The following is a 17,898-nucleotide window of genomic DNA, read 5'->3' as shown; positions in this document are numbered from 1 at the left end:
GGCCACGGAAACTATCAAACTGTGGCAGACAACAGAGTGAGCATCTGTCACATCACAAAATATGCGGTGGCTTGCTTGGAGCGCGACTAGTGCGGATTGATTTCATTCATAAAACAAAGAAAGAAAGAAAGAAAAAAAAGGTATCTGGCCCTGGCAAAGAAGAATAACCCGAGAATTTCCGAAAAACACATTTATCATCGGCTCACAGTGAGAAAAAAAAAAAAAAAGATCAGCAGGTTGCCTCACGGCCTAAAGGTTGCGAGTTCCATCTGCAGTCACCACGTGGCCATCTTGAAGTATCCTCGAGCAAAATACGGAACCTCCACAGTTGCCGTAGCTGATGGTTGAAGCACTTCCGAGTTCCTCGTTGGTAGAAAAGCGCCGTACGTTGACTCAGAGGATGTTTACACGAGAATGTTTTGGACTGAAAATGGCTAAACAAAAAGGTCAGTATTTAAAAATATGATGCTTGACATGCTGAAAAATTGAGCATACGCGTTAAGAAGGCTCGTAACAGTACACGTATTCTTAATTGGACTTTTGGGTACGGACAGGAAGCATAACGGCATCGTTTGCTAGCCACGCCCACTCCGTAAACAAACACAGTGCGGCTGAGCCTCTGGCCACCGGACGTCATCGCTAGCGGTACACTCTTGGCACTACGTCGGTCATGTTAACTCGTCGGAAACGTAATTTAGTGAAGGATTTACCGCACGCAGACTCTGTTTTTTGGTTTCATTTTGAAGGTCATTAGATCTGTTCCTGTTTTTGCCATCAACCTGTGTGACTTTCAACTACAACGGCACAGGACAAGATTTGGACCTCCGTACGTGGAGCTTGTACTTTGTGCATCGTGATTTTAAATATTTTTTTCTTGTACTCAACTCTGCCCAAAACAGACTATTTTTACTTGACGTGAATTTTGCTCCGCCTTGTTGACTCGATCGCCCTTGAAAAAGAGACCTCGGTCTCGATGGGTTTTTGTTTTCTGGTTAAACAAAGATTTGGGTTGACGAAATGATACTTGGGCATTGTCATGTTCGCAAATATACAGCCATCAAACAAGATGGTCCCTCAGGCAACGTTTTTACGATAATCGACAAAAAATGCATTCGGCCTACCCAAAGACCACCCGAGGTTCTTACGACGACATTGGAAGATCTGTATCACTGTTATCGAAATGGATTAAAGGTTGGAAAAAATACAGAAAATTATTTCTACTATTTTTTACTTTTCACAAGACAGATGGTAACTGTTACCGCTGTCGTCCTACCAGCAGCCTCGTGGGCTCCGGACCTCCTGCTTTGACCTCCTCCCCTCCGCCACATGGCCCAGGCCCGCACGGCCTCCAAAGCGACAGCCCGGTTCCGCCTCGAGGAACCGCGCGACATCGCGACGGCGTTTTCGGCTTGACTTGGCCCGGCGGGGCATGGAAACACGTGAGCGTCTCTTCGGGACGCTCGGCATATGACGAGCGGCGGGACACGGAGAGGATTTACAAGCGGGAAGAACAAGCGCGTCCGCTGCGTTAGCGTCGAACCTCAAAACAGATTGAAAGGGGATCGAATTCCTGACCTCCTCGGACCTTCGCATACAGAGCCCTCCCGCAGGGGTTAAATTCAGACGCTGGCAAGTAAAGTGATGGCCGTTAACACCTTTTAACAGCGCGACGGTCAACAGCAGTCGGTCCAAACGGACCACAACGTTCCACACTTTCTAACACATACGTATAATACTTGCTGTCGAGGGGACATTTGGGGGAAAAAAAGGGCAATTGTGACGGTTTACACCTTTGGATGACATATAGGTCGGATGAGCGCAACCTGAGCGTCCAGGCTGCGCTCGTATCGGATGCAGATCAAATGCGCATCCACAAACGAGACAGGCCTGGGTCGGGTTTGAAGGGGGGGGGATCTGAATTCTACGGTTCACATTGCTGTGAAAAAAATCTGACATGTGACAAGATTAGACAAATCCAAATAATAATAAAAGGGAAAGTGTTTCCACACACTGGACCAGCAGGGTGGCTTGGTCATTTCTCGCTCGCCGCGGCGTCTCATCCGCCGGCCACCGTGCTGCTTTATTGCGTCACAGACACTTTCAACGTCTTTATCTTTAAAATGGGGGGGAAACCGGTCGCGGTGCAGTCGTACGCCGCTGCAAACTGCAACCGCATGTTGGGAGACGAACGCCTCTGGAAAAGCCATCGATGAATCTTTGCAAAGGCAGAATGTTACCGGTGCCGTCTGCGTTATCAGTCAGTCACAGTCCAGCGAGCGGGCCAGGAGGCGTTTTTCTGTATGAGATATTATTTGAGATAAAAAGGAGATCACAGCAGCTCTGCTTCATCTTGAGCGATGGTGAAAATGAAAGCGCGAGGGTCCATCAAGCCTCCTAAGAGCTGCAAACAAGACCCCGGGAGGGGGGGAGATGGCCGGATCGTTTGTTTGCCGGCGACTGCAGGGGGGGGGGGGGGCACGAGGCATCATCGCGAGCGGACGACGTATCGAGGAGGGCGGCCATTTTGGCCGGCGTTCAAGACCGCGCGACTGGGCTCGGCTGCCGGCTTTGAACCCTCGCCAGGGAAAAGACATCCAGTTCTTGTCGCCGTGCCAAGCCGAGGGACACCGGCCACGTCACCGCGGCTTATTTTAGGGAACGGCGCTTCCTCAATGATTTGTATTATTCTAGTATTGAAAAGCAACTAAGTGAATGCTATAGAACGTTATTGTTCAGCTGAAATACGAATCCAAATGAGTTTGAATGTTCTCTTTCAGAACGAGAACAAGAATCTAAACCAGACATGCCCAAAGTCCGGCCCCCGGGCCAAATCCGGCCCGTGTTCATATTTCCACTGGCCCGAAGCCTCTGTCATAAAACCAATAATATGTGGCCCGGCAGTACAAAATACACGCGCAATTCTATATTTCACCACAGGATGGCAGTAAACTTGTGGCTGAACTCTCGCGGGGCCGTTTTGCGCATGATCTGTTTTTTGCCCATTTCTAAAATGGCAACCGGAAGTAAGAACAGGAAAGTTGATAGCGAGGGCCGACGTCTCCAGGACAAATGGAAGTCTGAATAATTTTTCACTGAGTTTCGAAACAACTGCGTCTGCCTAATTTGCCAAGAGACTGTGGCTGTGTTCAAGGAGTTCAATGTAAAGAGGCACGACCAGACGGAACACGCTAATTACGACTAGCTAACTGGGAACGAACGCAGTGAAAAACGGAAGCAACTGGAAGCCGGTTTAGCGGCACAGCGACACTTTTTCACAAGAGCCAGTGAGTCGAATGAAAATACAACAAAGGCGAGCTACGAGGTGGCAACGCTGATTGCCAAGCACTGCAAACCTTTTACTGGGGGTGAATTTATTCAAGACTGTGTGATGAAAATGGTGGAGAACATTTGTCCTGAGAAAAAGCAACAGTTCGCCAATGTTTGCCTGGCTCGTAGCACCGTGGCACGAAGGAGCGAAGAAGTCTCTTCTGATATTAAGAGACAGTTGGACGCAAAAAGGAGTGGAGTTTGAATTGTTTTCGTGAGCCTGTGACGAAAGCACGGACGCATCCGACAGCGCTCAGTTACTGATTTTTGTCGAGAGGAGTGGACAGTGAAATGAACGTGCGTGAAGAGCTACTTGACCTCCAGAGCCTTCAGGACCAAACAAGAGGGAAAGATTGATTTGCTTCTGTTTGTTCCGCCGTAGATGACATAAAATTACAGTGCAATAAAATCACGGGGATTATGACGGATGGCGCACCTGCCACGGTCGGCGAGCACAGTGGATTATCAACCCTAGTGTGTCACAAAGTAAGCGAAGAAGGAGGTAGAGCTACAAAAGATTCGAGATTCGTACATTTGCTAAGAAAATGTTGAGCTCGTTTGGCTCGACATACTTGTGTGAGAAGACATTCTCAGTCATGAACATGAATAAGAACCGCGCGAGGACAAGACGAAGTGACATCTTGCGCATTAAAACCACCGCTTTTGAGCCAGACCTGCTCCATTGACTGCAGTCGAGATCTCAGTATCGCCCTTCACATGAATGCAAACATGTTGTTTGTTGATTCTGATGAATCGAGTTTGAGTTTGAGTCAAATTTCATAAAAATACTTTATTTTGCATTCCATTCATTTTTATTTTAACCTTCATTTATCCAGGTCAGGCAGTTATAAGATCTACCTAGCAGCAGACGGCATAGTAAAACAGTAAAATAAAAATACAAAAAAGCATTCCCCTCGTCGGTAGCATGTCAAATTAATGCTGGCCCGCATGACAATTTTTTTACGGCAATGTGGCCCCTGAGCCGAAAGGTTTGGGCACCCCTGATCTAAACGATTTCGAGTTAGGGCTGCTGCGAACAAATAATCTTGGAATCAATATTTCCACCAATTAAATGGTATAAAAATCAATTAGTCATTATTAGAACAACAAAATGTGCACATGAGGCGCAGGTATTATTTTTGTCCACTTGAGTTTGCGATCCTCACGTTCCACACCGTAACATCTGTGACTGAGCGCGTGTGGCGGGGCCTGGCCTTGGCGAGTGACGTGGGAGTCGGCTGTTGGTCTGTTAACTTGCTAACCGTTAACCAGTCTGCGTGTTGACTGTTGTGTGACTGGGTGTCAACATTTTACTCTCAACCTTAGGGAATGTCTATAACCGATACGATATCCAATCCAATCAGTGAGTCCACACGCTTTACTGCAGTTTTGGCCACGGGGTTGGTCCCCACAAAGCCACGATACGGTTCCCCCCCCCCCCCCCTCCAATCCGTTCATCCTCTTCAAATGTCTCGACGCAGCCGGCGCTGCATAATGCAGGTGCGAATATTCCGCGCAAACACAATGACTCATCCCGGCAGAGCCGCCGCAGAGGTGGCGAGGAGCCCCGTCTGCGCTGAGATGCATGAGCGTCTCGTCAATCTGCTCAGCCGTCACCGCCGCTGCGGTTTGTTTGTCACCAGTGTGTGTTTGTGTCTACCGTAGCGAGGCCCGTGCCCAAATACTCTTTTTTTTTTTTTTTTTTTGATTGACACTCAGGTAAAGATGCATAATTATTCCGAAAAGCTGCTTCTGTGCTCTCTTTCACACTGAGACCCTGCATAATTAACTGCATCAGAGCTGTCATGGAAGCATTTATCCAATTGTGACTCCCTCCTCCAAAAAAAAAAACAATTACACTTTGACTGGTCAAACGCATATTTTGTTCAGAAATAGGTGTTTATTGCCAGGTACAAGTATTGAGGACAATACCATAAAATGTAAGATCATTTAATATCATCAAAGAAAACATTTAAACACCTTTGTTTTTTCTACAATATTTTATTGTAACAAACAAAGGAACATAGCAAGAGTTGTCTTCTCTGGTTTATTCCTTGCAATGACGAGGAGTAATTCAATCCAATTCACGATTTTAATCAGTTTTCCCCTTCGCTTTGAGAAAACGCAAAGGACAATGATTATTCAAAACAAGTTTTGCTTTCGGTTATTTTTTTTTTCCTTCTGGGATTTGCTTGAGACGAGCTTTGAAAGAGTCCCCCCGATAATGTGAAAATAAGTGCTTTGACTTCGGGGGGAAAAAACAGTTTAGTCAAAACATGTAATGTACCATATAAACACGATCCTTGATAAATGAACATTTAAATGTTCAACAATTTGACATCAGCCGTCAATCTCCAAGGCTCGACAGGCTGCAGGGCTCGCACCACACAAACAGTTCTGTTTTCATATTTTTAAAGAGCATAATGCAAGTGAACCCTTGGATTTAATAACTGGTTGACCCTTGACCCTTGGCAGCCATAACCTCCACCAAAGGTTTCCCGTAGTTGCAGATCAGACGTACACAACGATCAGGATGACTGTTGGACCATTCCTCTTTACAAAACTGTTGCAGCTCAGCAAGATTCCTGTGATGTCTGGTGTAAATATCTCTCTCGATGTCATGCCAAAGTATCTCAACGGGATTGAGGTCAGGACTTTAACTGGACCACCCCAGAACCTGTATTTTCTTCTTTGAAGCCATTCTATTGTTGATGTGCTTCTGTGTTTTGGATCATTGTTCCGTTGCTACACCTATACTCTTTTGGCTTCAACTGTTGGACAGATGGCCTTAAGTTCTTCTGCAAAATATCTTGATAAACTTGTGTATTTATTTATCCATTGATGATAGCAAACTGTCCAGGCCCTGAGGTAGAAAAGCACCCCCCATGATGAAGAGAGAAGCTTCTCCTCGTAAAAAAAAAAAAAACCTGATTCTCAATTGTTTGTTCCCGCCCCCCCCCATAAAACTGAGTCCAGAATAAAGACATATAAACAATGGCGTGATAATCACTTCAGTTGAATTGCCACAAGTTTAATTGTAGACCTGAAATGTCGTGCGTTACAGCCGACATTTAAGCGAAATGGTTGGTGGGACTGTTCAAAAACGTTGGACTGTTAAAATGTCAGTAATGACAAATTTCGACTCTAAAAAAGGTGTTATGAGTGAAACTTCTGCCGTGTTGATGAAAAGTGTGTGTTTTTTTAGCAACATTTGATGAAAATAAAAGACATTTTCATCTCAATTGCAAGACGTAACGGCCTTATCAGCGACACATCTGTAAGGCGGCCCTTCTGATGAAACGTATCGGAATAGATCACGTCACATTGAAACATTTGACCTGGAAACTTCAATCGGAATGATTTCAATCGAAATGAGGAAAAAAATAAAATAAAGAAAAGGTAAACCGGCTACTGCAGATTCCCAAGAAATGTCGGGTAGTTAAACTTCACACCCGCGTCCCGGGTGTTCTGCGACACCCGGGGGACGCACAATAGAGAAAAAAAAAAAAGTCTGCTCACTGATGTGATTAAGGTGTCGTGAATGTCGGAAGACGCTCCTCGCCTACGTCGCTCGGATTGATGCAGTTGGAAGGACGCCAGCTGCTGCTGCTGTTCCTCTAGAATCTCCCTATCCATCTTGTGCTTGTATACGCGTAATATATTTGTGACTTTGTTGCAAAAAAATTAAAAAAACTATGACAAAGGGCTTTTACTTAAGAGAATGTCAACATACCAAATGGGATCATGAATCAACAACACCTGAGAGAGCAACTGCGAATGAACATGCACTCACTGTGACGTGTTCATATTTTTTAATCTGTTTTTTGAAATCTTTTTTTTTTTTTTTTTTCTAGTCGTGTTTATTGCTATTGCGCACGGTGGTGATTATCGTGAATAGTTGGCCAAAGGAGTAATATCGCAGTGATCCAAATGGCGCGTACCGCGGACATGATGACCCAGCGTGCCGTGGACCTTCCCGACTGGATGATTTCGTGTCTTTCTGTTTCTTCCTATCCTGCAACGCTATTCCTGATAACTAAAATGAAAGGAACATTCCATTTTATGAGCAGTTTTATCAAGTCATCATTTTGGCTGGTTGTCGAGCCAAGATTCTCGAATTTAGCCAACTGTTGTTACTTTGTTTTAATAAACTCAATGCGGACAACCCTGGAGAATACACTTTGTGTTTTAAGCATGTGATTGCCAAATTAATGAATCCCCTTTTCCGTTAGCATTGTTTTAGCATTCCAGTTTTTTTTTTTTTTTTTTTGTAGGTTACAATTCGACTGTTGCAGTGGACGTATCTACTGGGACGCAAAGCCATTTTATTATTTTGTTTTTGTTTCAATTTTGCCATTCGGCTCCTCGAGTTCACTGCAACATCGAACATGCGCATTGAAAGCTCAACTGTAAGGCTTACGGTGCATTTTACACGAGAGCCTAACATCCCTCACTTTAGCAAAAACACATGGTGCATTTAACGCCTGCCTGCCAAGTCCAGTGAATTATGCATAATTGGAAAGTTCGTTCATGTGTGAGGAAGCAAGCAGGAACTAGGGACGAGCTCCCGGCTGAGCAGCTGATGATATAACAGTAATTAAAGTGCAATTAATTATATTGTCCGCCTCATATTGCCCCTTTCACGCGTCATATTTGCACCTCACGGCCAAACATTAAAAAAGAACCTTCCCCTTTGGCATCGGCGGCGCGGCGGTGGGCGTCCGATGTCATTACCGTGTATCAATTCATCAGGATTAGAAGGCCTCTCTTGGTTTGAAGTGGATTTAAAAAGGGCCGCGCCGTGTCGGCGGCCGCAAGCGTGATTCTGGCGAGCCTGCAAAGTGTGAAAAATCTCATTTGAATTTGTCGGCCGGGCCGGGCTCGGCCACCCGTGCGCAAACGTCGCTCTCTCGACGCAAGGCGGCAGGGAGCGTGTGTTATTTAAAGCCCGTGTCGCGTTATCTCAGCGCAGAAGGTACACGCGCCTTCTCGGGCGCCGCTCGGCCGAGACGGCGGAAAATTGTTTGGGAGACCGCGAGCACGTGCTGAAGGGGATAAATAACACACGGGATGTCTCATTCCCAGCGCCCTGAGCGCACGTCTCCTGTTTAAATGAAATATCACAAGAAGAAGTGTTTGTGTTCTGTGCCAGGGTGACTCCATGCGCTTAAAAAAGAACTGCAGAGCATTCGGATGAGCGTCTTTATAACGGCATGAAAGCAAGCCTGAAACGTGAGACGACGCTAGAACGTGAACAAATACAGTACAGTGGAAAACATCTTTCAAGCTAGCACCTTGTAAGTATGAGATGATACGATGATATGAACATACCTGTAGGGAGATACGACACACCGCTTTTTGAGCTGCGTGCAACGCTAAGCTAGTAAAGGCGAAGTCGTCAGCAAGAAAACAGAGTATACTGTTGTGTCAAAGGCCGCACACTTACGACAAGGGAACTGGGAATAACCGTTCACAGGTAAAAATATTTTGGGGGGTGTTAAATCAAATGTTCTGTATTGATAGCACACGCTTTGGCGTTGGCCAAAAAAGGGCAAACCTCGTGAAAACCAGAAAGTTACGACTCCAAATCAAAGTCAAGGCATTGTCTTTGATGGGAACCTCGCCCCTGCCAACATGGCCGCCACGTAGGCACTTTGACGTAGCCTAATCTTCTCTTAATACCTTGGATGTGGAGTAGTGTGAGCAGGCTAGCGAGCTCGCTAGCCACCAATCGGCTAGCTGCTGTCTTAAGCTTGTCATTTGTGTTTGAGTGGTAGAATGCTTTATATGTGGAAAAAGTGTTTTTCACACTGCATTAACGCTTGCTTTCATTTTATAATTGAAAAATTGGATGTTTTATCAGCCTTCCTCATTCACCATTAACATCAAGAGAGTGCTTAAAGGGTATTTTATTGTCGTTGACTCATTATTACAACACTGGTTGACCAAATGGTGAGGAAAAAAAAAAAAGCACACAGCAGCATTGAGTCACACAAACGTGCTGACTGTGCAATTTCCATCCATCCGTCCAATCCATCCAATCCATCCAATCCATCCGTCCGTCCGTCCGTCCGTCCCTCCATCCGTGCAGAAACACAAACAGCAAAGCCCGAACCAATGTTTACTTATTTGAGCAGCATGGCGCTGCTGCCGATTACAGCGCTTTAAAAAATAACAATAACAAAATAAAAGTATAGAATTTTTTATATACTCCTGCACTAGCGCGTTGCCTCCATGTTTTTGCCTTGCCGTCCTCGCCTTCGACCAAACCCCAAACGTGACCGAAAAAGAAACCAACGAACTAAATACCAACAGATTGACGAGACAACGAGGAACACCTGGACAAGACGCGAGTGGCTGCAGAAAGCCGATTGGTCGACACGGGCTAGACGAAAACAGGTGGACGCCACAATCGAATGAGCACACCGCAAACATGGAAGAAAACTAAACACAACCCAAAGCAAAACACACCATGACAGAATCAGAAGTGAGCGTGTACACGCACATGCGGCGAAGGCTCTCTGTAACTTCCACTGACAACCCAGGCTAAACTTAGCTCCCCCCCCAGCATACGAAGCTCGTTTCTCTGTCGAGCATCACTGCAGCATACTTCCTTAACACCAATGACTCTACTACTTTCCTATTTAGACGGAAAGAGCACAAGAAACAGCAAGTAGGTGATGTTGAATCGGGAAAAAGACCAAAACACAAATAGGTTCGTCCGTCAGCAGCGGATGGCAAATATGCGGGGAGTTTACCGTACTGTACTCAGAATATCACCTCTAGAAGTTCGTGACGACGACAAGTTTGTTTCCGGATCAAATGACTTCACTCTGGGATCTTGTTTTTTTTGGAATAAGAATTCAGAAAAGATTGCGTTTACTCGTCATGTGCTGTCAGCTGCGTTTTCAAACGCCTCTCGCCCTTTTTCCTGACATGCTCGGGCACACACACGTCATTTTCCCTGGAGCCTTCCCGATTGAGGTTTCCTCGCCTCGCCCTGCAGATTTACGGTAAAGGCGGCGGCGGCGGGAGGGGGTTTAGGCCTGGTGCTGGCCAAGAAGAAAGGCCCGGAGAAGCGCGGGATGTGATACCAGCGGGATCGATGGACGGATGGAGCATGTGATGGCTTAAAAGGCGAGGCGGTTGGGAAGGAGGAAGTCAGAGGAGACAAAACATCCCCCATTAACAGCTTATAAACGAGCAATTTGTCCCGTTTCATCTTCCGCCTCTTCCTCCCGGCCCAGGGGACGATGAGGCGGGAAAAGGAGGAGCGAGGAAGCGAGGGCGTCAGGGTTGCGGAGGTTACGGACGCAGGCGGCTTTTTACGAGCGCTTTTGATCGCCGCCGATGATAAAGCTTGACCGGCACGGACGCCGCGGGAGCCGTGAGCGCTCTCTCGCGGACGCACGCACACACCGACGCGCTACACGCAAACATCCATCTTCCTGACTTGCCGATTGAATCAATTTGTCATTTGTCCACTTTTCTCACAATGAGCTATTTGGCCCGAAGCTTTACAAGTGGGAGTCTATGAGGAGGGTCCGCCACACAAGCGCATCGGATCCAATACAGTTCCACTCCACATTCATGTTTTATGCATGCGGACGCATTGTGTTGACAACAGCGACAGGCCTTAATTAAAACACCTCGCACCGCCATCATTGGGATGCCACGGCTTGAAAACCATTCACAACACGCGAAAAACTCAAATGTGACACCGCAAAACGAAATTTCAACGCAATTCAGTCGTTCTCCCGACACTGGCAGCCGCAGTTGCCCCACACACGCGCGACAAGTCGGCATAACGTCACCCAGAAAAAAATATTCAGCCGCTCGCCATCCAATCAATTGGCAGCAAAAACGCTGACGTCGCCACGCACACCCGCTCGCACGCCAACGAAGAGTTTGATTGGTCACGAGCGCTGTCAATCGCCAAAGGCAGGTTTCGTTTTACCCGGCAACAACAGACTGTGCTTAAATCTGATTGGATAACTGCTCAGACAGAAATTCACAAGACAGGAAGCAGCCAATCTAACTGAGGCAATGTTGCCACATTATTATTGTATTTGTTTACAATCATTTTACATGATCACAAAATTCCCCAAAATTGAAGATAAATTCGGAGCCCAGGTTTGAACACCGCGACCTCTGAACTGTGAGGCGGCCGTGCTAACGCCTAGAATAAAATACATTTTAAAAAATTTATATAGCACCTGTATGTGGCAGTCCTCGGACTGGAACATTTGGTAGCGGGACACACGTACAGACGGAATAAAAGATTTTTTTTTTTTGGTCATCAGAGCCTGAAAGACATTTTATTTCTTTTTGACTTGATATGGTAGTGAAAAAAAAGTAAGCCCGCAAGCTAGAAAAAAAAAAAAAAAAACATCGCTTCAGCAGAAAAGGGGAAGGGCCAAATGACGAGAGAGAAAAAAGAACCGACAAATTCCAAGAAATGTGTAAGTTGCGTTTAAGAGATAATAAGGGCCTTCGTCTAAACTTGTTCATAAATCAAAATCGGACCCGGGGTGCGAGCAGATGGAGTGTGACCGTGCGCCGGTAGCTCACACGGAGAAGCCCAGATAATTGCCCGCAGCCAAACCGCCGCGCACTGCAAAGTGGTGAGTTGGACGGAAGGGAAGTCAAACCCTCGCCAAGGAGTTTGCGTGAGCGTCAACTTTCCACGCACGCTGAGCCGCGCGCCCGCAAACTGACACCGTCCGCACCGGCGGCCGTGTTTACGCTTGTTGAACTGTTCAACGGTGATTCTCAACTGGTGTGCCGCAGCACGTTAACGCCTTGTGAGAGATCATCAGGTGCACCGCGGGGGGGGGGGGTGTGATTGCATTTCCCCAACTCCTTTTGCTCGCGGGCCACATCGTAGCTAACGGGGCCGTTACGACTGTGGAATCACGTAAACGTGTCGTCGCCTCATCGCATCGTCACATATTCGCAAACAAATAGATGATTCGCAAGTTTTCAAACCAGAAGTCAAGGACAATATTTTGTTGAACTATTGCTCACATTACTGTATTACAAATAAATAAATACATTTCTAAGGAGGCTCCACACACAAACGCTCTCCATATTCATGTATGAAATTCATACACGGTCGGCAGTTGTCCGCCGTGTAGGAGCGACCTCGTCACGTTTGAAGATGACAAGATGGCAGATTAGAAAGCGTCTTTATGAAGGCCGCCATGAAATTGCTTCGTTTCCTCCTCGTTATTATTCATAGGATAAATATATGTTGCAATTTTTTGACGGCTTTGTCGTTTATCTCAAATGTCAACACGTTCATTGTCATTCATCCCGGGGAACATGTATCTTGAGCTTTGTTTTTAATTCAGCCCCCCCCCCGAAGCGCTTTTGGTTTCGCGAGATGACAATTGGCAGGTTTGGCGGTCAAGCGTCGACCCGCAAAAAGTCTGAAGTAGCCACGCCCAGAAACCCACAGGAAGTCTGCCATTTTGGCTTCCAGCTGCCATTTTAGGCTCATTTTTGTCCTCTCTAGGTTGTTCTTCAAAGGCAAACTTGTCCTTGAGCTTTTCCTCCCATTGCCCCTCCAGTAGATTTGAACCTTGCGTACTGGCGTCTTCCAATTTGTTTCTTATTCCCGCTAAATTTGAACCACTAGAGAATTACGAAACAGCTATCCTCGTTTTGGTGTGCACGGCGGTGAAGTTTGGCGACTCGCCGTCAAACAGCAAAATCTTAACTCAGCTCCACAAGGTCACGACTTGACCTCTTCATGCCATAACTCCACAACCGGCGCAAACATTGCCTTCAAACTCTGCACAAGAGATTCCTCGAGAGGGTGACGTCACTGTCGCGCAGAATAAGCGAGCGGCAAGGTCCCGGAAGGTGACAGGAGAAGCCCGATCGCAAACAAACATTTGCTGACTCATGCTGCACGTGCGCCACAATGTACAAATAAACAAATCAATAAATCTTACCTCCCAACGCTTGCTTCATAACGAAATTCATGCCGATGGCTTTTTATTCCCCGCCTTGTCGGAGCGATGTCACATTCAAAGGTCGCCGGCGAGTGCGGGTCCCGAGATCTGAGAGGGAAACAAAAAGATGTGCAATGGATGGATGGAGGACAACGGCACAACGCGACGCGACCGGAGGGCGGCGAGGCCAACGGCTGACATGACTACAACGCGCAACCGCAACCGCACGATGTCGACAGGCGCCGCCGCGCAGCCGGCACTCGACATCGGCGCACAACTCCTGGCAAAACGAGCACACTTGTTTTTTTACACAGCAACCTGGACACAATTTACTAACGATTAACACATCAGCGGTACACAATGTATGTATAACCAGCACATGACAACCACACACCAGCACACAACCAGTGCACGACTTACACACTACCAGTACACAGCAACCACACACCAGCACACAAGCACTACACAATCTCCATACAACCAGCACAACATCTCTATATAGTTACACAATATGTTCACTTTTACACACAATCTACATCCATGCGCCACAGAACCAGTACACAACTGCCACACGCCAGCACACCTCCGATACACATTTCACAGACCAACTGCACACAATGCTGCGGCACACAATTCTTTTGAACAAATAACACACAATCACCACACACCCGCACGAAACCAGTACACATTTATGTCACACAACACCGCACCATCAGCAAACAACCTTCACACTCCAGCACACAATCCTCGCACAATTGGTTAGCCACAACCAACGCACGACGAGCGCACTCCCAGCGCACACTGTAAACACCACCAGTGTACAATTCACTCACAACTAACCAACAACCTTCACACAATATACAAATTACACACATTTCCGAATAAATGTTGCACAACCTTCACATAATTTACTAGCGAATATTACACAACCGTCATAAAACTGTCAGACACCAGCATTATTACAGTACACAAAACCTACACGACACGCAAGTATACTTTTTATACACTACCAGTGCACAATTTACTAACAAGTAACACACAACTTTCACACGATTTTCTTCAAAACACGCAACCTTTACACGATTTACGAAAAAAAACACACAACATGCACACATTAACAAAAACACACACAACCTTCACGCGATTTACTAAACAATAACACATGACCTTCACACAATTTACTAAAAAAATAACCACACATCCTTCACACAAGTTCCTTAAAAATACACAACCTTCACACAATGTACTAAACAATAACACACAACCTTCCCAAATATCAAAGCAATAAAAGCCACATCCAACCACCGCCACTACAAATACACAACCACCATAATCAGGGCAACTTTCACAAATAACACGCCAGCATCACACAACTACCACACAGTGGCGCATTACCAGTACACACAACTCCAACCTATCACACTCCCAGTGCACTACTTCCACACAGTGGCTAACAATTACGAACAAATAAAACACAACCATAACACATTTGACATACGGACACACAATCAAATGTGCTTGGTGTGTGTGTGTGCGCGTGTTTACCCCTTGTTAATTTTGTGTGACCTCCGCGCGTGCACACATGCGGTCAAACTTTCCCCATCCTTCCCCTCCGTCAGCTTCTTCGCCTTTTTTTTTTTTTTTTTTTTTTTTTTTTTTTTTTTTTAAAAAAGGTGTACCCCGGGAAATTATTCCCCTAACCCCCCCCCCCCCCCCCCCCCGCCCCATCGATGTGCCTGCGTGGCGACGTGCGCGCGGAAAAACACCGCCGCGTGCGCGCGTGCACTTCGTTGTGGAAAGCAGAACGTTTCAGCACCCCGCGAGTGGACAGCTCCGCTCCGGCTCGCTCGTCGCCCACGCAACATCAGCATCGGAATCGAACGCCGATCATGTTACCTGCGATCCGCGCGGAGAGAAACACGAGGGGGGGAGGAGGAGGAAAACAAGAAGTTGTCCTAGCAGCTCGTCGCTCGCATCGTCTGCACGAGAAGAAGGGCGAGGAAGAGTAGGAAGAGGAGGAGGAGGAGGAGGAAGAGGACGACCTTGCTGCTGCCTGCACGAGTGGGAGGAGGAGGAAGAGGAGGTGGTGTACAGTGGAGGATGAGGCTCACACTGTGACAGGATGGAGCGCGTGAAGCACAGGAGGGGGAACGTCCCGCTAACGACCCTCCTCCTCCTCTCTCCGTCTACGCCCCCTCCCAACATGGCCGGAGAGACCCATCAATCCAGATTGATGCCCCCCCCCCGCAACACACACATTTTTTTGATCGCTCACTATTTTCTTCAAAAGCTTTTCCAATAATGCAAATGTATGATTGATGGGCGACATGTGGAAAGGGAACCCACCGAAAAAATCGCTCACATTTATTGCTTGATTGGCTGGTTACTTTGCTACTTATTTTGTTGCTAGGTTAGTTAGTTAGTAGATTGGATTTTTGGCAAGTCGGTTATATCTTAAGTGGGTTGGTTGTCAATTTAGTCAGTTGGAAGTTTAATGAGCGGGTAATTGGGCCTTGTTGGATTACTGCAAAGACTGGGTTTGTTGTACATTCAGGTGTGAAATTCTTGCCCCGCTGCCAGGTGAAGTCTGCAAGCGCTCGGGCCTTGGCGTCAGAGGACGCGAGTCCAAGTCCGGCATTGAACAAAACTGCAACAACAACAACAACAACAACAAAAAAGAAAACGCAGACATGCTTACTGGGTACTGCCAAGGAAAAGATTTCTAAGGTAAGTTATATTCAACATTCTCCATACTGTTAATGTCATTTGAACCTTATTGGGTGTTTAAAACAAAAACAAAAACAACAACACACTACCCCACATTGTACAACTGAAAGTCCCGACTTAAGGAAAACAAGACATTGTGATGAAGGTAATGGTAATAAGCAATGCAAAGTAGTAGACGCATCATCATCATCATCATCATCTCCAGCAAGTCATTTTTTCAAACCTGTTCAAAATGTACATCCGCACAGCTGGAGTAAACGACCACGGAGAGAAAAGTCATTCACACGCGAGCGCCGCGACAAGTGCTTCTCGCTCTGCGTCAAGCTTACGGAGAAACAAGCAAACGTCAGGCTAATGCGAGCAAATAGTCGAGAGAGGGCCATGGACGGAGCGTCTCCGACGGAGCGGGGTGGGGGCAGGACACGATGAGATTATTTGACTTTTTTGTTACTTGGCTCTTTCTATAGAATCACTGTTAGTCGACAGTATCCTATTTGTAATTTTATAAATAAAAACATATGACAATAAATACCGTCAAACTGGCGAACAGACAATTTCTCAATGGACAGCTTTGTTATTGTGAACATATAATAGCATTGTGGAGGTACACAAATGTAAATAAAACATTGGATGGGCAGGGATAGAAGTGTCCTGTAATGCAATATATGATTTCAAGATGTCTTTTTCACACACACACACACACACACACATTAAAAGATGTGGGAAAATACACAAAAACTATTCAAACCTGTCGAGAAGCACTCAGCCACCAAGAAAGACTTTTAAGTTCGTGGACATTATATTGGGTACAGCTGTGCACTTGAAATGGGGGCCTGCGATCTAATCATCTAATAATAATCATCATAATCTTTTGATTATTCCGTCAGTCAGGAGGAGAATATGGCTTGATAAAATGATCACCTCCTCCTCCTCCATCATCATCATCATCATCATCATCATCACCTTGTGAGCAAACTTGACTTCCTGTCAAGTGTGGAGTCCTGATGTGTTCTTCTTGCTCCTGGCCTCCTCCTCTTCCTCCTGCAAGGACAGAAGCAGTCAGCGGAACACAGGACATGTGACAGACCTGCAGGTGCTGCTCATTAAGAACAAGAACCACGGGAAGGTTTCGGCTCGCGAAGCCGATCAAGAGAAGGCCGACGAGGCTCCCGGCCGCTAATGGAGCTGACAGCACAGCTCCCGTGTTGACGGACATCTCGTCTCCCGCGTAGAAAGTCAAAATAATGACACCGAACGACACGGCGGCCATTTTATTTGATGTGTCCTCCACCCGACCAATACTCTTGTGGCGGTATTTCCAGCCGTGAGTTTTGGAAAATATCAAAGACAATGTCGTCTTCAATGAAACTAATATGTTTTTATAAACACCGACGACTAAATTGAACTTAATGCATTATGGCTGGGGGGGGCATATATATATATATATATATATATATATATATATATTAAAAAAAAAAAATTCTAATAAAAATCTAATAAGTCGACTTCAAATATAGGTTGACAAAATTTCTGCCTCCAAGCTAACCAAACCTCGTATAATTGTCTCTGTAAACAAAGGCAATTCAGCCACGTTTCCTTAAATGGGTTCATTGATACGTATATATTCATTTCATATTTGTTCGTTGAACTATTTATTTAATTAAATCACACATTACTCTATGTATTGTAAATCATACAAAAACAGCGAAATAAACATTTTGTACACACTTTCTTCTTTAAAATGTATTTGATTAAACACGGCCAATTGAAATTCAATTCATTTTTAAAAAATGAGAAGGAATTATTGCACTATTAAAAGAAAGTACAGTATTTTACATATTTTCCACACACGTTCCAACTCCATTTTTTTCCTGACCACGTGTGA

The 17,898-nt window shown here is 45.9% G+C and overlaps 1 protein-coding gene across 3 annotated transcripts in view; it reads right to left on the bottom strand.

The window, feature by feature from the left end:
• The window catches only part of LOC133407532 (complexin-2-like), a 39,361-nt gene extending 23,878 nt beyond the window's left edge, over nucleotides 1–15,483 (bottom strand). The window contains exons 1-2 of one of the 3 annotated variants that reach the window (XM_061685530.1): nucleotides 15,183–15,483; nucleotides 13,287–13,394 (exon numbers count right to left, since the gene is read on the bottom strand). In XM_061685530.1, the coding sequence (XP_061541514.1) occupies nucleotides 13,287–13,317 (31 nt within the window). In that variant the 5' untranslated portion in view covers nucleotides 13,318–13,394; nucleotides 15,183–15,483. Of the gene's footprint in view, nucleotides 1–8,658; nucleotides 8,900–13,286; nucleotides 13,395–15,182 lie in introns of those variants that run through there. The other 2 variants (XM_061685531.1, XM_061685532.1) reach the window with 2 other exon arrangements.
• Between the last annotated feature and the right edge of the window lie 2,415 nt (nucleotides 15,484–17,898).

This window comes from Phycodurus eques, chromosome 9 (genome assembly GCF_024500275.1).
Source record: "Phycodurus eques isolate BA_2022a chromosome 9, UOR_Pequ_1.1, whole genome shotgun sequence".
Taxonomy (NCBI): Eukaryota; Metazoa; Chordata; class Actinopteri; order Syngnathiformes; family Syngnathidae; genus Phycodurus; species Phycodurus eques.
Note: the sequence above shows the minus strand (reverse complement) of the source record. Positions and strands in the feature narration are given on the sequence as shown.